The sequence below is a fragment of the Apus apus genome, chromosome 3 (genome assembly GCF_020740795.1).
Source record: "Apus apus isolate bApuApu2 chromosome 3, bApuApu2.pri.cur, whole genome shotgun sequence".
NCBI lineage: Eukaryota > Metazoa > Chordata > Aves > Apodiformes > Apodidae > Apus > Apus apus.
Window position 1 is genome coordinate 15,043,859 of NC_067284.1, and position 26,025 is coordinate 15,069,883.

At 36.7% G+C, this 26,025-nt stretch overlaps 1 protein-coding gene across 2 annotated transcripts in view; it reads right to left on the reverse strand.

The window, feature by feature from the left end:
* The window catches only part of BCKDHB (branched chain keto acid dehydrogenase E1 subunit beta), a 156,910-nt gene that overhangs the window by 125,388 nt on the left and 5,497 nt on the right, over positions 1-26,025 (reverse strand). For both annotated transcript variants that reach the window (XM_051616000.1, XM_051615999.1), the window contains exons 4-6: positions 8,583-8,716; positions 7,800-7,955; positions 3,116-3,224 (exon numbers count right to left, since the gene is read on the reverse strand). In XM_051616000.1, coding sequence (XP_051471960.1) covers positions 3,116-3,224; positions 7,800-7,955; positions 8,583-8,716 — 399 coding nt within the window. The remainder of the gene's footprint in view (positions 1-3,115; positions 3,225-7,799; positions 7,956-8,582; positions 8,717-26,025) is intronic.

The following is a 26,025-nucleotide window of genomic DNA, read 5'->3' on the forward strand; positions in this document are numbered from 1 at the left end:
TGTAACTTTTATATTCATCTTTCTCCCAGGGATTACTGAGGTGAAGATTTAAGGCCCTGATTTTATTCTTGGGTGTGCACAAAGGCAGGTTTGGATAGCAAATAATAAAATATTCAAATAGAATCAAATGTTCATTTAATAGCTTTACCTCATGTCTGAATAAGCATACAACGTATTTGAATAAGCAAATCTGGGGAAGACATCCAGCTAAATACATTATTCAAAAAACAACAGCAAGCAATTCACAATACTCATGTAATAGTCACACTGACATATTTTGTGCTACAGCTCTGATTTCCCTTGGAGACCAGATTTATGTTTATGTTTCAAAACACTTTAAAAGATTATTTACTTACCATTATGAAAAAAATCTATTCTTGAATATTGAAATGTCATCAAAAAAACCCAAAACCCCTATAAACACCCAACCTTGAAAGCAATTAAGAGGGCCTATATAGTTCACTGGAGGTATGCATGAGATGCAAAATCACAAGGTTGGTTCTGCACAAGAGCTTCCATAAAAAAATTACCTGGCAGCCTGCTTAGCATTCTCAAAAAGCAACTTTAGGTTATCCATCCTAAGCTAGATAGATTTTACCTTCCATCTTTATCACCCAACAGTTAATTTCAACCATAGTTCCACCACTTGAGGGCAGAAGCAGAGGGCACAGATTTTTTGTTTGGTTGGGGTGCAGTGCGTGTGGGGCTTTTGTTGTGTTTTTTCCTTTGGTTGGTAGTTTTTTTGTTTTGTTTATTTTAAACAAAGCATTAATAGCTTCAGCCCACATGAACAAAGATCTATATTTTAAAGACTATCCCATCTACAGCCTATTTTCAGCTGAAATTTCAAAGATATTAGCAACTGAACAAAATATCACAGATAGCTACTTAGAAGCCTCATAGAGAGAAAGAAAATTCCATTAGAGGAGAATGATGAAGTTCAAATGCCTACATTAATTTTATAGACAGAAAACACTACTTCCTATTATTGTCTTTGACACCTTAATTTTTCAGTGAAGTCCCTCCACACACACTGGAACATCAATCATGAAGTTCTCTGCAACAAACTTGCCTCTTCACAAGAAGCCAGAACAAAAAAAAATTATATGGTAGGGACAACCTATTTTAATTATTCAAGGCCTTTGAAATAAATAAAATAAATTACTTTTATCTGAAACAGTGAGGTCCCAAATACTGGGTGGGGCTTTATAGCATATTTTATACTAACTTCTTGTCTTTCTCCTAAAAATGTGTCAATGTCAATGTGGAAGTTTCTGGTAGTAGTCAGTAATTTGCCATATCCTGCCCCCTCAAAAAAGAAGGAAAATAATTTTTTTTTAAAAAGAGAGAAGCAAAGCAACAGAGGACACCTGATACCGTTTTGTCTTCTTGTTTTGGGAAGCCTGTATGTTCCCAGCCTTGGGAAGACACTCTAGTGTTTTGTGACACTAATGGAAAGAGATACATACAGTTCAAGCTCACTCTGTTAGCAAATTTCTGAATCTGTACTGTCTTCTTTCTCCAGCTAGAAGCAACACAATGTGTGATACAGGAAGAATTTGCTTTACTGAAAACACAAGATGGTCCCATAAAATCCTTATTTCCAACATCTATCCTCTTCTTGTTAATCAGGCCAGTGTTTTATTACTCTTGTCTCTGGACCAAACAATCATAATCACCCTGGTCCATTTCTGAATTCATCAGACCACCCTGTTTCTATGATGGAATTGCAAGAAACACTGACCACTGCTACCAGCATAAGGAGGAACTCCAAGGAAGATTCATTTTCCCAGATACCACTCTCCCAGTTCAAGCTGACTCCACCTAGCTAAACAGTTAAGATGAACTAACGATGACAAAGGGAAAGATTTTCCATGAAAATAAGAGGAATATCAAAACCTTTTCATGTAATAAAATATCCCTGCTTTATATTGTAGAAATAATAAAAAGTCCACTCAAAAGTATCTCAAAATTAAGGAATTTACCTGCCACAATTATCCTGATCACATGTTAACACAACTGTACTATAAATCTCAGCCTAAATCACTGAACTGATGTTCTTAGACATTTTAGGACAAAAATGTAGATAATATCTCTGAAAGTCAGCCCACCAGAATACAGGAGAGCACAGGCCTTCAGAAACTACCAACATCATCTTGCAGCAATGCTGTGGTTGGTTATTGACCAGCACATGAACCACATTAACCACTGTTTCAGGATGTCTTTACTCAACATTTCAATCACAAGGACGATTTATGCTCACTAAACAACCCAGCAATTACTTCATAAGTCATTTCCTCAAACACAAAAACCTCCCTGTAATCTTAAAAGCTGTGCAATATTGATGCAGCCATTCATTCCACTATGAAAGTAAGTATTTTATTAACTGTAAAGTCTGTATTTGTGACCTGTAGATACTGGGGGAAAAAAAAAAAAAGGGGGGGTTGTTTTAAAGACAAGAATTTCAAAATTCTATTTTTTTATTTTGTTCAACAGGACTCTTTAAGTTCATCTTCCAAACTACTTCATCTAACTGAAGGGTCAGAGTTCTTTATTGCTAGATTTCAGTCAACTCTCAGAGCACACTGAATTTAAGGAATGTTATACCCATTTGGGTACATCACACCACACTAAAAATAGTTGTTCCACATTTAAATTACATTGCTAATTGCAATACTGGGTCTTTTTTGAAAATAATATAGCAAATAAGCAGTTTATCAATATCCTATTGTTACTTAGTTATCCCATCCCAAACATCCTGTTTGTTACTTGGTTATTCTGCTATTTTTTGTAGCTTTGATGTCTGCTTTCTAAATCTTTCCCTTTTTATTCTTTGGTTCTATTTATTTATTTTTTAACCTAAGACTGTACAAAGCATACTACTTCCAAGTTAATTGAGCATGAATCAGACTGTAAATGTACATTTATTTTTGCAGTTGAATTTAGAAATATTACTCTGTTTTCAAAATTACTCTAAAAACACAACCCTCGAACATAGAGATAAAACAAGTCAAGACTTCTGCCACAGTATTTTCTTAGCTATGACTATCAACAGATATGTGCAAAAAAAAAATAAATGTTGCTTTATTGAAAAATACAGCATATAGATCTTTACCTGCAGCTCGGTAAAGTATTTTAGGTTCAAAGAATATGCATGGATTTTTGTCCTCTATGCATGAAAGCAGCAGTCCTTTGGCCTGAAGAGGACTCCTTGGAATAACAACCTGTAAAAACATGTTTTAAATATTTACTTTCTTAATAATGCAATTCTGCTACAAAATTTTAAACTAATATTAAAAAAACAAGTTATTATATGCTTTAAATAAACTTATGTACAGATTGAGCAGTTCTTACAAAATGAATTAACACCAGTACTACGTTAGTAACGCACACTGAATTTTATTTCATCCATCGATTAGACTTGCATAGTTCAGCTTTACACCATGACTTATATACACTAATGGAGTCCCTTCTGACAAGGCAGAATCAACATCTAACAATAACATTTTGATGTAGAAGAAACAAAATAAAGTCAATCCAATAAAAAAAAAAACAAAACGTCAGTACAATAAATGTAGATGTATAACAAAAAACATTCAGCTGAGTTATCCTCAGTTGCTTGAGTCAAGACTCATTAGAGCAGGCCTGGAAGCTACTCAGACCTAGTCCAGTAAGTTTTGAAGACTACAAGAGGAAATAGCTATTTAAAGCTTATTCCTTTGCTTGTCTTAGAAGTCTGAAAATTTTCATCTTGGAAATTAACAAATACCAAAAAACACCTGAAACTAAATTATCAAGCAAAGAGAAAACTAAGCAAGGCAACCAGATGCAATCTGAATACATGGAAGGAAAAAGCATAATTGATTTGCCAACAGACCAGTAAATAAAAAAATGCTGATTACGAACAGAAAATTAACAAATTATCACAGCTTAAATGAAAATAGAACCTCAAAACTCAATTCTCTCAAACCAGAAGGACCAGCTGATTTACATCCCAGACATCCAAGATCTGGCACATGCAGTGTGACATCTACTTGCAAACATTTTCATAGCTGTGAAGTTTTAAGTGGCCCTCTCTGACTGAAAACATTAGTTGCAGGACTTGTATACAAAAAAAAAAAAAAAAAAAAACAAGGAGCTACAAACATGTTAACTTACTGCCTCCACAAGTCTCCAAGCCTTCTAAATATTTTTAAAGAATAATATTTAATTATATAAAAGTAGTAGAAAAGAGTCAAAACACAACCTAAATCTGTCATCATACCAAATTAACTTGGTGATTTTTATAAACAAGGGAAAAGCTCTCTATTAACAATTCACCAAAGCATCTGGTAACAGACACATGGGAAATGCAAGTTCACTGACAACACCATCTGGTGTCTGGTCGACACACTGGAGGGAAGTGAGACCATCCAGAGGGACCTTGACAAGCAGGCCCATAACAACCTCATCAAGTTCAACAAGGCCAAGTGCTGCACTTGAGCAATCCCAAGCACAGTCACAGGCTGGGCAGAGAGTGGACTGAGAACTGCCCTGAGGAAAAGTACTTGGGGGTTGTACTTGATGAGAAGCTCAACAGGAGCCAGCAATGTGCACTTGCAGCCCAGAAAGCCAACTGTATCCTGGGCTGCATCAAAAGAAGTGTGGCCAGCAGGTCAAGGGAGGTGATCTTCCTCCTCTACTCCACTGTCATGAGACCCCATTTCGACATGGAGCTGTTAGTCCAGAGGAGGGCTACAAAGATGATCAAAGGGCTGGAGCACCCCTCCAATGAACATAGGCTGAGAGAGTTGAGGTTGTTCAGCCTGGAGGAGAGAAGGCTCCGGGGAGACCTTACGGCAGCCTTCCAGTACCTGAAAGGGCTACAGCAAAGCGGAGGAGGGGCTTTTTACAAGGGCTTGTAGTGAGAGGACAAGGGGTAATGGCTTTACACTGGAAGAGGGTAGATTTAGGTTAGACATTAGTAAGAAATTCTTTCCTGGGAAGGTGGTGAAACACTGGAACAGGTTGCCATGGGAGGCTGTGGATGCCCCATACCTGGAAGTGTTCAAGGCCAGACTGGATGGGGTTTGGAGCAACCTGGTCTAGTGGGAGGTGTCCCTGACCGTGCAGGGAGGTTGGAACCAGATATTTAAGGTCCCTTCCAGCCTAAACCATTCTATGAAATTACCCAACTAATGGATGATACTAGTGCAGCTCCTTAGGGATCATTTTTAGGCAAGTATTTATTCACCTTACTCATTGACGAGGTTAAGTCAGAACATGGTAAAGAAAACTATTCAAAAGCTGAGAGTCACTACTACTACAGATGATGATACCAAAATACCGAGTTCACATTGAGGACATGACTGACAAAAGGAAAAGCAAACCGAATAGTAAAAAGTCACTAAGGACTACATTTTTGCTATTAATTTAAAACTCAGCAGTAGAAATTCAGATCTGAATTTATTATCTGCTCAAAGGATGACTAGGACACTATGAAGTACAGTCCTAAAAGAGGATAATAATATATCCAACCAAGTGTTAGTGCTATTGTAGAAATCACTGCTAGAAATTCAGCTGGAATACTTCCTGACTATATCAACTGTTTTGAAAGAAAATTAATACAACAGGTGCCAAAAGAGTTCCAGATATTGTTAACATCTCTTGACAGTTTTATTTGTTTAGTCTAACAAAACAAAGACAGAAGAGAAAACAATTGTTCTTTTAGTATATAAAAGGGAAGATGAAGGACAGATAAGTTAAATATACAACTTAGGAACACATTTAAGCTGGAAATGGAAAGAAAACTTCTAGCCATGACAGCAAATAATCTGGAGTGGAATGGAAAGAGCCAATAAAATAATTTTGGACAACAGTCGGATCCATTAAGACACACATCCTCACAACAGCAGATAAAAGACACATCAATCTAATGTCCTACTTATCCTAACAAGGCTTAATTAAGTACTAACGATTACAATCCTACCCTTGAACAGCCAAAATTGAACAAACTCCCTTTTGCTTGGGAAATCTAAGCCTCACCTTTGACTTAAGAAAAACACAAAACAAAAATCAGAAACCTGACACAGAATTTAATGAGGGCAGTTTTGAAAGCCACTTTGCCCAAACATCAATCCTACCCTTCCTAGCTTGTAATATATGGCCTTTCTTACTGTAATATGGAGAAAATATGCATAGATACAGGACTTTTGCAAATGCATCTGCATTTCTGGATTCATATGTTAAGGGCTGCATTTGGATTCATTCAAAAAAGAACCTGCAACCTTGAAGATAAAACCTTAAACATTATTAGCTGCATTCATGAACTGCTTTGCAAAAAATATTGAAGGAACAACAAAGATAGAAAATTCAAAAGATAGAGTCTAAAATACTTCTCTGTGCATCAAAAGCTAGTATATTGTTCCATCAGTTTACAGAATTTAACGAGTCCTTTAACTGAGATGACAGCTGTTCATGGTAGTAACCTATTTTATCACTTTATCCAAGGAAACATGAAAGAAAGTGAAAAACTAACAAGAAATATTAAAGATGAGAGAAAAGAAATTAAATTACCTCGAGGAATTAAATAAAAATCTGACTTACCAACTTATTCAGAAGACTAAGCACAGTAGTACTAGGTTGCTGTGAATCAGAAAGGGTTTTAATCTAAAGAGTGGACCACTACATCTCAGCACTTGCGTCAGTATATAAAGATTTGAGATTGACCAACAAGATCAACATAAATTAGCTAGACCTGTCAACCTTATCTTAATCGTATAATTTATCTTGTGCTTTCATATGATAATACACTACACTAGTTCTTAAACAAGCTCAAGAAACCATTAGATTCAATTACCTGACAAAAGACTCTACGTTGCTTTTGTCTATACCAAGAAATATTTTCAAGTTCAGAATAGGAACACCTCAAAGATCATAAAGAATGCTCAAAGCCAAAATGCATTCTGTTCCTCAAATATCATGAAATAAATAAAAAAAAATCTTAAATTATTCACATTTTAGGTAAGGAGAAAAAAGTAGTAGAAATGTCTTTGGCCTACCTGTAAATGAGTAATATCTGAAGTTTTAGAACACCAAAATCATATACAGACAATAGTCTAAACAACACAAACAATGAACATGGGTCTTCAGCATACAAATACTGGCTTTGCTTAAGTCTTCCACATTAATCCAGCTACGAGTCACTTCTCAGTGGACTGGATGCCATTTAACAGTGAAGTACAAGTTCATAGACAAAAATTTACTCAGAAAAAAATTGAGAGCTGGCAAACAGTGCTCTGTTAATCTGCAATTACTAGATCCCACTCCTCTTCTTCTCCAGGAAGGTTATCCAAGTTCTAGGAATCTTGCTTCAAGGGATGTCACCATCTCAGACAGAAAGCTTGCCTAAACCTACTATTCAAGAACCACAGAAAAGAAAAAAAAAAAAAAAAAAAAAAAGCCAAGTACTATTTTTTATTGTTAGTATTTAGTTTCTGCACTATACTGGACACAGAAGAGATGTAAAATGAATGGCTTTAGTGCAAAAAGCACACAATTACAAAATCCTATGCCTACTAAATGATGGCTACAAAAATGGCTATAAATTCTCAAACAACACAGTTTAATTTCTGTAACTGAAAACTTCTAACAGAGTTTTTAATTAATATATTCAGATACTTTTTATGGACTGACTTCCATTCTTCTTTCCCGGTCTGCAGGGGACATTGTTAGTCATTGTTAGTCAGGTCCATTAAAAAAAACAAACAAACTAAAGCAACCAAACAATGTGAATCTTCATAAAATAAGAGTTACTGTACCTTTATTCCTGGACAGTGAGCAAAAAAAGCTTCTGGACTTTGAGAGTGATACAGTGCACCATGACCCACACAGCCCCAGGGGGCTCTGATGGTGAGGTTTCCACAATTAAACAGATCTCCCGAGCGGTAACGATATTTTGCTGCTTCATTAACAATCTAGGAAGATTTATGTACAAAAGTACCATTCAGTCCAATATCTTCAGTTATATTAAGCCTTTACAATACATGAAATGTAACTATATCATCTGCACCATGCATGGGACTCAGAGAACCAAATGAGAAGCAAAGGAATCCTCTATGCCAGTGGAAAAGCAAACATTTTCCAAGGCAAATGAAGCAATAATTTACTTTGCTCAAGTCGGATGCCAAGGCCTCGGGAGCAGCCATATAACCCAGTTGTTTCCCCATTCCCATACTGTCAATCAGCCCAGTTCAAATCTGTGGTTTGTTCTGTGGACACATGGCTGGCTGCAGCAGCAGAGAGATGGTGTTGGGAAGACACAGCCGAGGAATTTAAGGCTGCTGAAGCCAACACAGCAACAAAACCAAAAACAAAAACAAAGAGACATTTGCTTCAAACCACATCTTTAATCTCCATTATTTGATGAGCCTTCAAAACTGGCCTTGGTGCTTTCCTGTTTACTTAAAGCATGCATAAACATCAGTAATACAGCTGTGGATATATTTGCAAAAATTACATATTCAAACAAACTGTAAATACTAACAGAGTAATTTGAACAATCATAAGATTTCTTTACTTCTCTCAAATTTATTAGTACTAACCTGATCAAATGCTGGAAAAATGTAATCTGCAAACTGAATTTCTGCAATGGCTGTAGAACCTGCAACAGCAACTCCAATACCAAAGCCAACAATTCCTTGTTCACACAAGGGGGTGTTGAAAACTCTATCTTTACCTATTAAAAAAAAACAAACAAACCATGATTCCATGAACACACCACTTCTCAGTGGAAAATATAGCCCCAGAAACACTCAAGTTATAAACAAGTCATTTGCAATTAAGCATATGGCTCTTTAGATGAGCATTTTTAGGTGTAGGAACAAACAACAGACATCCATTACAGGTAAAGATACTTTCATTTTAATTTGTAACAGCTCAGAGAGGAAGACAAGGAGTAACAAAATTAAAGAACAGTTTCTGTATCTCAAAATGCTCTTAACACTTCAAGGAACATAATTTCTTCTGATGTATATACAGTTAAGCATGCATACCCCTCATGCTTATATGGGAGCAGTAAAGAATACTTACAAGAATTAACAAAAAGCTTACAGTGGAAAAAAAGTATTAATTCAGATTGTTTTAGGCAGTCAAAACTAAATGTCCACAGTCAAAGGCAGAAGGAACTACAACAGCATCTGTTAACAAAGCATACTGTCTCTCACACTCCCTCCTAAAGTAAGGCTGCATAAGAAGAATTTTCTCTAAGGCAAAAGGAAAAAAACTGTTCTTGCTGATCAAGGAAGACAAGACTGGAAAGCACGTATTTTGGATTTTGTATCTTCCCTGTGGGAGTGCAAAAGGTTATTTTGGCCCTGACATATTTCTGTGCCACAGAAATTTCAACTTCCAAATATGCTTTTATCTAATAGATGGCTCAAAACAAAATTATTCCATTTGTAAAATTAAAAACAATTAAAACAAGGGGATAGAGATGAAACACCACTACAATGTCCTCTATAAGACATATTTGCAATATTTGCCAGCAGTACTGTATATACTCCCTAGGCAGACCAACTGAAGAACCCAGTTATGCTATTAAATTTTCCCTTTAGAACACTGGAAAATAGATAGTAGGTTTCTATAGGAATCCATCATGCATGAATATGCCAAGACTTCAAACTGGATGGAGTAAAGTAAGAACACTGCACACCAGTGGCTATGAAGTAAACTAAATTAGCAGCAAATAAATAACTAAAAAGACTAAACTAATAAAGCAATAATTAGAAAAGTTGTTACTATGAAGACTCCTAATTTCAATAGCTGCAAGTTAACAAAATAGAAAAAAAGAAAGCTAATGTAAGGTTTTAGAAAGGGATGATAAGAGAACAATCGTCCATAGCTGTATTTACAATATACTAAAGGGAGGCACGTTTTACAAACCTTTCAAGTATGTGTCTTTATTCTTCATACATCATGCAACACAGCATTATGTCTGCTTGTACCTTGTCCACACACTTTACCTGGTGTTTTGAGTTCCATACTTCAAGGGTTACTTTGTTTTGGGTTGTTTGCTGTTTTTTTGTTTGAGGCTTAGCTTGTTTGTTTTGAGAGGATTTTTTTGATATATCAGTAATCAGTTTTAGGCTCCCTCTCTGCCTTCCTCCCTTTTCCCTCCACCAGGAACATGACTACGCCACCATTCTTTTAAAGCAAGTAGAAAAAAAAGGCCATAAAATGATACTACAGCACTGGTGGCATCAACAAAGCTACACAAGCAAAAACAAGTCCAAAGGACTACCACAACTGCAGGACACTCCACAATCTTGCATACAAGACAGAGGAAACATTTTCAAGCACCTTAAAGATCATCTTCTTGAAGGGCAGCACCATTTTCTTAAATTAGTCCTCCCAAACTTGTATGACTTCTTCTCATTTCTTATAAATCATTGTTTAAAACAAAAATCCTTGAGATGTCTGGCAATGCCACTATGTAAACACAGCCCTAGCTGTGAAATATTTTCAGGCCGAGTAGCAGAAAGACAGAATGCTCTGGGAAACCCAGAACTGGGGAAGACATTTATAGAAGATGTCACTTGTTTTGTTATCCTTGTAATAGAGTTATTCTACTTCTGACAGACATCAGTTGTGTCTTGGCTTTGCTCCCAAGAATTAACAAAAATCAGTTCAAAAAGCTTCACACTGAAATCACATCTGACAAAAGGGGAAGATATCAGTCACATCAGTACCATGCTTCTCTGAACCAGACTAAGAAACTCTGGCTTTCAGGGCTACTAAGTCAAATTTCTATAGAGTAGAAATTCCTATATCAATAAACTAATCTATGGGGTGGAGAAGGAAACTAATGTCATGGAAAGAGGAACAATTCTATAACAAGGAGAACGCAAGATTACTTTTTAACCTAGAGAGAGTGTATCCTGTGTAAATTGTTCTCGTTCCCAAAGGATGGCTGTAATCTCAGCTCCCAAACTATACAGCATCTGCTGGTGTGCTCCCTTCACTGACAGGCATCATGGTCAAGGAAAGAGGAACATAAACCATCCGTGCAAATGTGTAGTTGCCCCAGACCTCACCACCAGCTTTGAGTGTAGGGAAGCCCTGCTTCAGATGTAATCACAAGAGCTTTCCCTGTACCATCCCTGTGTCCATCTGCAAAACTATAAACAGTTGGCAAACTTCTTCTTCCCTCTTTTTTATTTAAATTAGGGTGCTATGAATTAAATATCCTATTCCCCTTCTCTTTCACTGATACATTTAGATTTTTAATTTAAACCAGTTCATACTTTAATAAATTAAAAATGCATTAACATCACCAAGACTTGCTACACTTCCTTACTTTTTAAAAGTCTACTGGGAGATCAATACATTTCACTTCATTTGCCTACATGATAATGTGATCTAGGATGTGAACAGCAAAAAAAAAAAAAAAAAAAAAAAAAAAAAGAAACAGAAAAATAACACTATAGAAGAGACTGAAGACAAAGAAATTAAATTCACAGGAAATTTAAAAACCTAGCATTATTATATTGAAATAAAAATATTCAATTGGCCTTCTTCACGTGAATTTCTATTCAAACATATAGTGATTTACTGAAATGCACTTAAATTTGGTTTAAAACTCTACAACATAGCCTACTTATACAGACTAATGTCTGAGCAGAATAAAAAACAGGTAATTGAGAACTGAGCTCATACTATGCTTACCTAACCTTATTCTCTATTAACAGAATTTTCAGAGTACACTGGAATTGTCTTATACATTAGTCCTGTAAATAATTTTACATCATCACTCAAAATTGAAATGTATTTGAACAATCTGGTAAAACAAGCTTTTGGCTTATAAAAAGCTCAAAACTAGTTGTTTCATACCATTTTGTGACAGGTGAGTGAATTTAAAAGCATGTTAGATCCACCACACTAGCTTGCCCCTCTATGATTTGAAATATAAAAGACATCCTAACAACACTGTTGAATTACTATTGAGATATTAAATTAGAGGCAGCATGCTGCCATCAGTGGAGTGTGATGAAACAAATGAAGTGAGAATCAATAAAAGAAAATGTGAAATACAACATGACAGTTATAACATGACCAGCTTGAAGCACCTAACTTGGACCTTGAGAATTAACAGCATAATCCTGAAGTACTAGGTCTAAAATAGTGAAGAAAGAGCCAGGTAATTGTCACTGGATGAGATTAATTTCTCAGAAATGGTTTTGACTTTACACGTACAACACTAATTCTGATCTCTTTATTATTCATTAGCTGGGAAAACAAGTTTTGGATAAAGTGTCCAAGGTTGGGTTGTTTGGATTCTTTTTTAATAAAATATAGCCTTTTAAGACCAAATGACATGCACATCATTAGGATAGGTATTTCCCCAAACATTAAAAGTTGGATGGCATGGCTTTAAACTCCTATCTTTATTTAAACAATATGGAAATCATTACTAAAAATATATATAAATTATTTAAGCACTGAAAATGTAAAGACATTAAGCCTATGAGTTTTTATCTATTTTATTTCACCTTTTTTTCAAAATGTGCAAAGGAAGTGTAATTCTGATCAACAACCATTCTCACCACCCTTCACAAACCATTCACTCAGCTGAAATCTGACTCAAGCTGACAAATAACCCAGAGATACTTTGTCTTTCCATATGACATTTCCGTACCAATGAAGACACACTTCCTAAAGTGTAATCTTCTCCTATTACTTGCGTCAGCCAGACAGCTCAAAACAAGCTAACACAACCTGCACAAGTTAGCTTGTCACTCCAGGTGAAAGCAGTACCTCTATGCTATCTGAAACCAGGCGCAGGAGCCTCTGAAGCAAGTCCTTGTGCTGCTGCCCATTTCAATGAACCTGCCCAGCATCCCTAGTCTCAGCCACCTGAACAGGTTGGTGCCCTTTTCCAACTAGTCAGAGAATCAGCATGACAAACCAGGCCATGGGAAAAAAAAAAATAAGGTTCCTCTCACTTCTCCATCCCAGTAACTCAAGAAGAAGATTAGGTGCATGTTTAGCAAATTAATAAATACACTAGAAGTGTTGCCTAATATGGTAAATCTAATTTTTTTTTTTTAAGGAAAAAGCCATATTTGATTTAAAGTAATTTTTAAACAATTACTTCATCCTCCCTGATCTATTTTTCTCAAAAAAAAAAAAAATTATCTTTGTGATTTTAAGAATATGGAGTTAAATACCCCACATGTTCAAATTAACAGTGACCCTCTGTCTAAGGGGCAACAACTTTAAGGCAATTTTACAGTCAACTTCTCACCCTCCAAGAATAAAAAGTTTCATAGCAACCTAACAGAACATGTTTACAGACATATTTAGTCAATTGTCATGCATGAAGTTGCTGCTGCATTTGTTCCAAGCCATCAAGGAAAAAAAGTATTTCATATTTCAGTATCTGCAATGAAACATGTTCCTGTCTTCATTTGTCTTCAAAAATGAAACATTCAAACAGTACCAGTACTCCTATTATGTTAACACCACCCAAGACTCCACCTCTGAGTAATTTCACATCACTGTAAGAGCCCATGTTGAACAATTTGCGTGGTTTAAGGAGTACTGCTGGTGATTTAGACAAAAGAGGGTGTTTTGGTTTTAAAATACTTAGGTTGTGTTAAAAAAGGCATCTTAAAAGATGTCTGTACTGAGGAGCATTAACAATACACCTGGACAACATTTAAATTGTCCTCATGATCTCATTAACTTCATTTAAAATTATCCATTAGAAGTCAAATAGAAAAATCCAAGAAGCTGAATATGTTCTGTCTTCAACTGTAACAAGATAAGATGCATGTGGAGAAAGAAATGGAAATCCCAGCAGATCATCTTCTCTGTTACTCACTGGGGACTTTGTGTAGAAAATTCAGATAGAAGTGTCTGATTTCAAATCAGTCCCGCCTTTAAAGACCTGTTCTAATCTCAGAATATCTAGGATTTTTCATAGATGTACATCTACATAAGTCTACTAATTCTATTGCTTAACACAATCCATCTAGCTTGCAGACTTTCTTGGTCCTACAACCCCTTTTAAGCCCTGTCTTACAATTGGTGACACTTGTTATCTTCCATTTCTCTGATACTATGTGAGAAAGCAGACAGCACAGTTAGTAGTTTGGTAAATTCATACTTCGCTCTTTTAAAAGTCCTGGTTGAATACAAAACAGTTTAATGATTTCTTATTAATTGTAATCAATTTGTTCTATCACTTATTCTACTGATACCCTAGTCACAGTTCTTTAGCTTTAAGAAAAGGTGTGCAATGGACACTGTTCCTCTAAAGTAAGCATCAGTAAAAACATGTTAGCATTCCAGATGAGTATACCAACTTCACATCTACTTGTCCAAAGCAGGGCTTCAGTTTCACAGACACAGAGATGGTTTACCTCTCCACCTTGAATCCCTGCATACTAATGTGCCATGCCATTTAAAAGGCTGTTTTCTCCAGAGCTGTCCATGTTTAAACAGGTCATTTCACCACCTAATAGATTACAAGTAATCAAATGAAATGAAAAAGGATTTCATAAGCAAGTAGCTTATAATGTCTTATGATGCATGTTACCTACTGTGTGTAGCAAAACAGTTTACAGAATTGAGCTTTACTCCTCTCCCATTCTTTCCTAATGGCATATCCTACAAGAGTGGCACAGTCTGAGCCAAGAAGATTTGTGTGTGCAGCCTTCAAGGACTGGGCCATACTTCTGGTGCAGCTCAGCCAACTACACAGGGGCTGAGTAGCCTGGTCTCAGCTCCCAGTTAGGTTAGTGTAAAGTCTCAAGTCAAGTGCAGTGAGTTGGATCTGTTATAGGAGAGACACGTATGCTATGAAACGCTTTTGAAAGCCTGTGCTTCCAAAAGAAGTTCATTTATTTAGTTTTAACAACAAAAAAAAAAGACATTTCAATTAATTAGCAATTAATTCCATGACAGACTGACATTGCTTTTTCCTTAAATATTAAAAAAAATCACATAATGAAAATACAATACATGAACTAGTCAAAAAAGGTACCTAAGAGTTCTCTGAGCAACAGAAAACAGGGTCAGAATGGAGATTTGTATGCACTAAACTGAACTAGCTGCTTCCTCTTCTGCTGCTGCAAAATCTGCTATCACATTCTACTCTGCAACAAAGGACAGAACTTCTTATTGTGAATAGAAGACTCATAAAGGTCAAATGGCAGATAAGTCTTTCTCACTCAGTTTCATTTGTTTACAGGAGTCAATTAGGCTTCACTGAGGGAGGAGGAAGGAATCAACTTGCACCAAAAAAAAAAAAAAAATGTATCCTTCTGAAGCACTAATCACCACAGCATTGCCCAGAGATGACACTTGTTCTGACAGGTAACTGGTAAGAACAGGAACTCCTTACAGACTTATCATTTGTTCCACTGACATAACCAACACTTCTGAAGAGTACTTCAAGTAAATTGGAAATTAAAGACAGCTGAAGGGCAAGTTTTCCTTTTAAGTCTCCCCCAGTTATTAATTCCAAGGCATTCATACATCTGAGTACACACAAATATTTGAACTAGCAGTTCTAGCTCAGCGTTCTGAACATGTCATTCTCTTACTCAAGACAGTGCATTTTGTTTCCAAGAGCTCCATAGATCCAAACTGCACTTTCACCTCCTCTCCCCAGTATTCTCTTAGGAGCAAAGCACGTTTATTGCATTTTTATTTAATCCTCACTCTAAAAGATCCTACAGAGTATTAGAGTCAGGATAACTGCTGAAGTACAAAGAAAATGTTACTATGGACAGGGAGCAACCTCTTCAACTATCTACAAATTCTTCTAATCTACACAGTTACTGAATTGTAGGTCTAGAAGGAGAGAAAACTTGCCTTCTAGTAAAACTTTGTAAAATCTTAAAGTTGTTCACAGCATGAACGAAATATTAAGCATTTATTGTCACGCTTACAGCCCTCTGGATGAAGGAGGACCCAGGAAAATTGATTTATGCACAGCTTAAAAACCTTCCTTCCTGAAGCAAATAGGGAAAACTTACTTTTCTGGCTCTCTCCCCCACTTCAGATTTTCTATCATTTGTGACAAACTAGCATCCCAGCAAAACCTAAAGAGTAAACCAGAAATATTTTAAAATATTATCTAATTATTTCCCTTTCTCAGGGAGGCAGTGTGAACAGGAAGGGTCAGGGAAGGTTAATGCAAAAGCTTTGGCATAACTTTGAATGCCAGTAAACCTGCATGTCATTTAATCTTTGGACAATGAAAAAGCAGCTGAGCAGTAGTATAAGCAGAGGGAAGATCAGATTCTTTTCAGGTACACAGCAATAGGTGAAAGAATGATGCAGAAAGGAAAACTGATTATTTACGAGGAATAAACCTCAGTACAACAGTAGTCATTACTGGAACAAGCTGCCCAGAGAGGTTCTACAAACTCCTTCGTTGCATGTATTCAAAACTGACTTGGAAAAGACCACAAACAACTTCAGCTGGTTCTCTGTTGATTACTGGTTTAGACCAAATGACCTTCAAGGTCTTTTCCTTCCAACCCTTATTATTCTACAATTCATTAACAGCCCTTATCAGAGTCACATGCTGACTGCCCAAACTTTTAATGTCTGTACCTACCCTGATGATGGAAGCGTTTCATGACATTGATAAAATAGTACTGATTCAGCTCCACACTGTTAGAAAAATATCCAATAATCAGCTCATATCAAAGTAGCAGATTTGCTCACCAGAATTTATTTTTATTGATGACTATGCAGGTAATCCACTCCACATTGAATTCCTACTGATCATCTTGATCATTCACCCAGCCTAAAGACAAAAAGCACAATGCCTAACTCCACCAAGGCATTCAAGTGTTCCTTCAGCTATGATTAATAACATTCCTCGTTCAACCACAGGAAAAAAAAATCTGCTGTGTGAGAAGCTCACTTGCAGAAAAGCATAACTTAGGTCAGTTCCATGCATTTTCAGACTATCTGCAACCTTACATGACACAACAAAAGATCCAACAGGAATATACATAACAGTTACCAAAGCTAAGTGTTACAACATGTTAGTGAACATTCTACTGTAAAAGGCTGGGTAGACTATCTGGATGACACACCAAGGAATAAGCAAAACTGTGTCAAATGCAAAGCACTGTCTCTCACACTTCTCAGTATCAGTAGTGTATAAATACTTTCTAGTAAATTTGAAAGCCTGCTGGATCTACCCTAAATTTTGAAGCAACTATTCTCAACACAACAGCAAGAATTTAATGCTGCTGAAGAAATACTCAGACAAGAAGAACTGAATGAGCAGTAATCTGCAGTAGTGAAAAACATCTTATTAATCTGCCTTGTAACCATGCCTGCTCCTTGATAATGTGGAGTATGTATGTGAGAAATAAATTGATGCATACTTGTTGCTTCCACACAAGTGTGAAAAGTCTTTGCCAAGTTTTGAGGGTCTAATGTTCGTACAAATCAAAAAGGAGATCTTTTATAAGAAATTACTAGCATATTATGTCAGCGTGGTCTGCAAGATGGCTCTGAAACAAGTTAAATTAATATTAACATGCTCTTCAAAGTGCTTCTGTTGCAAAGCTGCTTAGACAATTGACAGGACTGGGGTGATTGTCTTGACCTTTTTGACCCTTCTAGGCTTCTGGCACGCTACTTCCAATGATTGTTTTATTCCCTGGAATAAAGTCATTAGCAGATTCTTAAACTGAAGTAGTGATTATTACCATGCTTTTACCACCATCCTCAGAGGCAGAAAAAACAGTGGACGTGCTAAATTAGTCCCACTTGAGAAGTACCAGTTAAGCAGAGGGCATACTGACCACAGGACTAACCAAGGAAACAGAATCACTAAATACCAACTAAGGAACTGTAAAGGCATAAAGCCTGACATCTAAAACATGTTACACAAACTGTGCTTGCAGACCTGGTATTAATAGAGACCATGAATACAAGTTATGCTCATAGATTCCATCTTGTATCTTTCCTAAAGTTTCATCCTCCTCAACACTATATAAAATATGACTTTTAAAGGTTTCACTGCAAATATTTTCTGAAGTTTTAAATCCCATTTTTTTTCAGCACAAACTTTTTTGCCCAGAAACATATCCTGAAATATCTTAAAAATGTGTTAGAACACCTTTCTCAAGCACCATGCTGAATATTAAATTCTATATTTAAAAAATTATCTCTTATCTTTCCCTCAAACAGGTTTACAAGTCTCAAACAAATATTATTTTCACACCTAGCATGCTGTCAGAACAATTACAAAAATAAACATAAAACTAAAATAAAATCTATTTAACTCTGATGCAGACTGATGTATATCAATATCCCACAGATACAAACAGTGTAAAAGAACATACTACATTGTATCAAGTTCTCAAATAACTTTTTTTCTAACTGTAAATCTTAAGAAGAGGATTGGCTATTTAAGATGAAAATGAACAACATGTACTATTGTGTAATGAATCTGGAACACGTTCTCCAGATGTTACTGATCAAAGACATTTATGTAAATCAGAACAAAATCCAGATCTTGCCAAACTGCTCAGGAAGAAAAAGACAAGCAACTGCAGAAATACCTGCTTAAATCCACAAGGACACAGGGATAACCAAACTCCAGACTAATCAGGTTTTAATCTATACACAACTAGTCATTTTTAACTCTGAATAAACTGTTCCACTCTCAGCTTCAGTCCACCATGACAAAAACTCTGAACGACTTCATTCTACCACGTGCAATCTTAGGAAGGACCAGCACCTACATAATGGAGGAACCACAGTGCTTCTCCAGCGAGGTCACAGCCTGCTTCTGAAACACTGAGCTAACATTTTATATCTGTTTATACAATAAACCTTTAACACTTATTACTTAGACTACTTTAGGCTGAGATTTTCTCCTCTCTATAACAGCATATTGCTATGTTCTTAAAGAATGCAAAAGAACTCATGATTATTGATTAAAAAAAAAAAAAACCTCACAGAAAAACCCCAGAGTGCCTCCCCACCTGTTGAAGTAATACCCAACCACTAGTAGCTTCTGGGAGGGAAAATACACTACATCAATTCACTGCACTATAGGTCCCAACTGGCCCATCCGAATTGTGGTCTTGTACTCCCTGCCCTTGAACTGTAATGCCTGGCACCACGAGAACAGACTGAGAAACTCCACTGACAGATCTCTGCTCCCTCGCCAGTAACATGCTGGGAAGTCTCCGCAACAAACAATTTCCTGAAATCACTAACAGAAAAAACTTTTAAATATAAACATCCTAAAGTACTTTATGGATTTTCGAGGCAAACCATTATAGTTTTTTTAAAAACAGAGAACACACTCAGCTCAGCTTTAAGAGGTTTTCTCGTGCTACTAAAAGCCAACAGGACATATTTTTGTAAGCATATCCAATCCTTAGTTGAGAAACTTCACCAAATGCCATAATAACATGGGGACAACTTTACCTTCTCACCCATGTTTTTCCTATAGACTTTTCACTTAAACATAGAACTTGCCTTCAGGAGTTTTCTACAGCTTAAGCTCATAAAATAGTAGTGTTCAAGTAAACACTTTTTCTCATAGAACAACTACTAGTGTCCCTTGGGCACAGCTAGGTACAGCCATCTCCTGGTCAAATAAACAAAAACTCCTGAATTATTTTACCGGACTATAAACAAATTACTCATTTACTGAGAATTAAGTGTTCTCTGAGTATTCACACAGGTGTTTACACCTCAGACATAAGGTCTACAGAATAACAACCATGGATTACAGTGGATTAGACATTGGAAATAAACAGTATTGCTGCAAGACAAGCTAGCATTATTATGAGATGTATCAACAGAACGCTGTAAGCAACCAGATTTCACTCAGTAAGATACAGAGTAATTTATCCAGTTTTGGATGGCCCATATCCTTCAGTTGCAGCCACCAGAGTCCAAAGAAAACTGATCAATAAGAAAAAGCTTCAAACCAGAATAATCCTGCACTGAGACCGTGTGTGTGTAGGGAAACCAGAGAATCACCATTACTGAAGGCTAAGAACAGCCTTTGCCAGCTAATCTGTCCCAAACATACCCTCTGTCTCAGAGATCCAATTCTGTAAGGCAGGCAGAAAGTAGAGGGAAACAAATATGGAAGTGATAAATAAAATCATTTTTAAAGCATCCAGCTGATTGCTAATGTGGCTAGGTCATCCTGACATAAGGATGTTGTTTTCTTGCTATAACTGCAGTTTTCATGTGCAGCTCAGTCACTTGCTTTTTGATGTGTTCGAAATTTTCCACTGAGGAAATCTTTGATTTAACTCCCCCCACCCTCACGGGATTCAATGCAAGTGTTATTTCTTCTCTTGATTTTTCTTTTCTTCTGTGATTTTCCAATTTGCAAGAAATATTCTGGACCAACTGAACAGACAATAATTCATGTTTAAAATCTGCTCCTATTTTACAAAGGTTTTTTAAATACGGTTTGGAAGAAAAAAATCCTACTAACTTTATTTATGCTTCTAGTTGCATCAAAATAATAAAGCATAGGATTATTTATAAACAAGCCTATATGTTTGAACAGAATAGAGCAAGAAAAAAATTAAATTTCAAGGCACATGTGCATACTTACTGCACCCTTTCTACTTCATGTGAGGAAATATATTTTAGCTAAGAAAACTTAGTAAGGAGAAAAAAAAAACAACACTGAAGCTGCTTATCCATTGTTTACTACTGTCTGCATGTACAAACGTCCTTAACCATGTAAGTAACCCAAAATTACCTGAATGAAAATGATCTGAGATTGATTTTGGTTTATCCTGCACACAGTACTGACAGTTGTTCCTCCCAAGTTTCATTTTATCAAGGCTCCACCCAGAAAAAAAACAATTACTGGCTACAAAGCAGTGCAACAGAAAGGATGTAGGAACTAAAGCACGCCACAAACTGACAGTCAACACCACACTGCTAATGAAGACAGCAAACATCACTCCACAACATATTAGCAATGCTACACAGAAACCTTATGAAAAGTATTTCTTCTAATTGACTTTGTATGAGAGTATCATAAGCTGCTGTGGGCATTACATCTCTGTAAGCACTAACAAAAAAGAGGATAGAAATAAACAAGATAGACCAAACAGAACAGTTAAAAGAAACCATAACTGACAAAAATAAAAGCCATGAGTGAAAGACCCACCAACTGATGATGAGGCATTAATCCAGAAAGGAGGAAACTCGTATTCCTCTTCTTCACTCTGCTATCACACAGAGGATCCCAAACAGTAACAAATGAATCACATGAGTAAAAGACTAATTCGTTCCAAAACATTTCAGAACAAAAACCACTGAATAAAACATTTCTGCTGCATCTCCACAGAGATCAGCTTTGATATCTCAGTCAATTTGTTTGGGAGTAAATTCAGAATTCCTGAGGGACAGAACTAAGGACAAGTCTCTTCTACACTGGGCAAGCATTCATTTCTGGTGGGAAACAGCACAGTGACATCCTCCAGGAACTGAGAGCATCTTAAAAATAAAATTTTCATTCAAATTATTCACATTCTAACCACATTTCCAAATAGCTGCAAGTGAACTAAAATGGCGTTATTCAAGAACTCCCTTCTGGAAAGTACACTACTCTTTCAGTCAAAAAATAATATACAATAGCTCAAGAACTTTAAAGGTAACCTAACCAGGCATCCAAATATTAGGAAACTAACTTAAGCAGTCACCTAGACTCCCTTGGCAGCAAATAGAAAGACATGCCATGAAATGCAGGCTGCTGTGTGATAGGTGATTGAGTTCACCCTCAACAGGTTTGCAGACAACACCAAGATGTGGCAAGTCAAAGTGTTGATCATGAGACGAATGAGAGCCAGCAGTGTGCCAAGGTGGCTAAGAAGGCCAGAAGCATCCTGGCTAGTGTCAGAAATAGCATGGCCAGCAGAACTAGGGAAGCAATAGTCCCCCTATACTGGACACTGGTGAGGCTGCACCTCAAATACTGTATTCAGTTCTGGGCCCCTCACTAGGGGGCAAAGGACATTGAGGTGCTGGAGGGAGTCCAGAGAAGGGCAACAAAGCTGGTCAAGTGTCTAGAGAACAAGTCTCCTGAAGAGCAGCTGAGGGAACTGGGATTGTTTAGTCAGGAGAAGGAGGCTCAGGGGAGACCTCATTGCTCTCTACAACTGCCTGAAAGGAGGCTGCAGCAAGGTGGGTGTTGGTCTCTTTTCCAAGTGACGAGAGGAAATGGGCTCAGGTTGCTCCAGGGGAGGTTCAGATTGGATATTAGGAAAAAATCATTCACCACAAAGACTTGTCAAGCACCGGAACAAGCTGCCCAGGGAAGTGGTTGATTCTCAGTCCCTGAAGGTATTTAAAACACACATAGATGTGGTGTTTAGGGACATGGTTTAGTGGGAGACTTGGCGGTGTTAGGTTTATGGTTAGTTTCAATGATCATAAGGGTCTTTACCAATTGAAATGATTCTATGATTCTATGATCATAGAGAGTCTGAAACAGGCAGCACAAATTACCTGCTAGAATGGATATGGAATCTGGAGGAAGCCTGAACTACTTGCTTATATCAGATCCAGCTTTTAAATGGTGCCTTTGCCATGAATAATCCTACACACATATTTAGACTAGAATTTCCCTTACTAAGGATCACATTTGTTTCCAGTTTCATACTAAAAATCTATTTATGTTGGGTACCTACACATGGATTCACTGTATCCATATCCAACTCAAACCTGGCTTTGCAGAAGACTGACAATAGTACTAGACACATTCCCAATTTATTTAAAGGCTTCTTCCAAAAATACCACAGAATCACAGAAGCCTAATAACTGATAACTACACAGAGGCATTCTTAGATAAGGAAGCCCTCAAGCTGTGTTTAGAGAACAGCAGAGCGAGTGTCACAGAATCACAGAATCATTCTGGTTGGAAAGACCTGTAAGATCATTGAGTTCAACCATTACCCTAACTCTACCAAGTCCAGTGCTTCCAACTGCTCCCCATCCCTGTCTTGTAGTTCAGGAAACTGGGTAGCCAGCGAACAATTGGTCCTTCTACTAAAGACTGAGGCAAAAAAAGACATTATGTACCTCAGCCTTACCTCTGATCCCTATGTTTCTCCCTGCAACCAACTAAGGATAGAGATTCTCCTTAATCCTCCTTTCATTGTTAACATGTTTATCAAAGCATTTATTGTTATCTTTGAAAGCTGCAGCCAGACTGATTTCAAGTTGGGCTTTGGCCCTTCTGATTCTTTCCCTGCATAGCCTCACATCATCATCCTGAGTGGCCTGCTCCTTTTTCCAAAGGCCATAAATTCTCCTTTCTTCCAATAAAAATATTATATATAGTTCACTTCTCTTGCTTATATAATCTCAAAATACTCATTTTTGGCCACAGTAGGCTAGATGGGTCTTTTTTTGGAGTTACTTAAATAAAACTGCTTCAGCATTCTTCTGAGTATCCTTCCCTGTCAATCACTGTTTCTGTTATTCTTTTTTCTCAGTCCTTACTTCTGTCCACTTTCTCCTTTTTTACCTTGTCCTCTGTTTTTTCCTCCCATTTCTTTACATCCAGTCATCTAATCCCTACCTCTGACCTACTCCATATTTTTCTATTATGTTTTTGTAGCCTAGGTAAGGAAGCAGGCTACCAATCTTGCAGTTTACATCTTTACAGACAGGAAACATCTCCAGCTAGCACCAATATGGAACAGCAGTCACTTGTTACTTCAATAGAGATACTCTACAGATTAGTGTTTCCAACCTTTGCAAATTGGTGAAAATCAATATGCAGGGGGTGATGAGGAAGGAGGCAAGAAAATTATGGCTTCCAGTGTGCAAGACTGGAGGGAAGGGACAAGGGGAAAAAACTGCACAAGACTTATTTCTCCTTTCCTACCTGAAAGGAACTCTCCACATAAAATTTTCAGGGAATGTCCTCATTTTCAGGAAGTAGGATTATACATTTGCATTCAGTTCATGCAGAACACACTAATAACAACAGAAGGATCATGAATAGCAAAACAATGCCAGAAAACTGGAATTGCCTATTTCAAATATTGACATAAGATGTACAGGAACAAACATACTATCCTAAGTCATAGCTATTATGGAAAAGAAATTTCCACTTACTGACTTCTTTACATGTGATTCCTCAATTAAAGATTTTCAAATAAAACTCTTAGTAGCATGTAAAAAAATCATCTGATCAAAAATTAGGATTTCCTTATAAAGCAAATGAACATGACTCACTTACTAGTATAGGCCTCTAGTTTTGTTTAGATAACATTACTCTATCCTTAGGCTTAAATAGCTTTCCTGGCAAAAAAAAATGTTTGAGATTTGATGACAGATTTAGTCTAAAAGCAAATTTCTCTATCTTCCCACAGAGACTTCAGTAACACTCTGGATAGCAACCATCACTTGTATTGTACTACTACTACTGAGTATGAATATACTGAATTCCCCCTACTAAAATATTAGGTGACACTTAGACCTTGACCTCTATAAAAGTGTTTAGAAAGGAACTATCAATTTGTATAAAAAAAATAACTACTTATAGGCATAGACTGCCACCTAGTGATTTTGACTACTTATGAGGGGGAAAAAAACACTAACAAAAAAACCAACCAAACAAAAAAATCCCCCTCTTCCAGGATAGCAGAAAAAACATTCAATTTCACATGAAAATACAGGAACTACCTCACATACACTTGTATGTCCTATTATTGTTATGTTGATGGTAAATGCAGGAGGGAAATGGGGAAAGAAGAGAGAGTAAGTGTATGTAATCATCCTTGTACAGTTGAGATCCAGGAGATTGTTTGTTCATTCCTTGTCTGGAATTCCTCCTTATTTTACATAGACTCCAGCCTTTGTATAAAATAAGCACTGCATCCAGAATTTACTTAATCTTTAAGACAATACTAATAGACAGCCACAATCCTCTCAAAAGCAGTTTACTTTTTTTTTTTCCCTTATCAAATCTATCCTCTTATTCATCAAAAAGAGGTTGGTACATTCTTTGATTAAATGGCAATACTAGCCATTTCATTAGCCCTTGATCAATGTTCACATAAGTACTTCCACAATTTCTCGTGTTGCCTCTCAAGCCTTAAAGGAGTTCTTATCAAATATTCCCAAAGTCCATGTCATATCTTCCTCAAAAATCTCTTTTAAAAATCTTTGTTGTCATACTTATAAAATAGATTTTCTTCTGGCTAGGCTGCTGATGTGCTATGATTGTTGCTTATCAGACTAACACTGTGTAAATAGTTCTTTGCACTTTGTCTACATTACCCATCTCAACCGTTCCCCTGCATTTTGGAGCAGTGGCTAACAGTCTTTGAACAGCACTGGCACTTCTGGATACACCATGAACAACATACTATTCCAAAAATGAAATAATGTCTTTGTTTCATTCCAGTATTATATAACTTCCTTACATCACAGAAACCCAGTTAATCACCCTGAAAGCAACACCCTAACAATATAAAGTTTCTTTTGTTTTTGAAACTGTTCACTAAAAAAATAAGGTTGCTTATAGAGCTATCTGCTCCACTTGCTTATTTCCCAAATGAAGTCTCTGTTGTTCATGTTTCCAGCAACCAACTGTTGCCGCAGAAGCTTCGTTTTCACAAAGTCTAGTAAACAGTTAACATATCACAACTGGAGTTACAGAACTCTTAACTCAACCTCAACAAGCAGAACTAAAGATCATTGCTACTAGGAGTCCTATCCACACTGTTAGAACATTAACATACAAACCAGAGAGTGAGGAAACATCCACACAATAATTGAAGCAGAGAAACAAGATGACAAAATATGGTTGTGATTCTAAAACTTCCTAAAAGTATGGTCTTCTTCCTCACCCTTTTTTGGTTCATTCCAAAAAAGTGGATCTTGGTGATCTCAAAGATGGCAGTAACTCATCTCCAAATGAGGAAAAGGAAATAGATTTAGTCACAGACTGCAAGTGGTCCCAGTCATCTTCGTGCCTTTAAGAAAGCAAGCTGCTGAAACAGG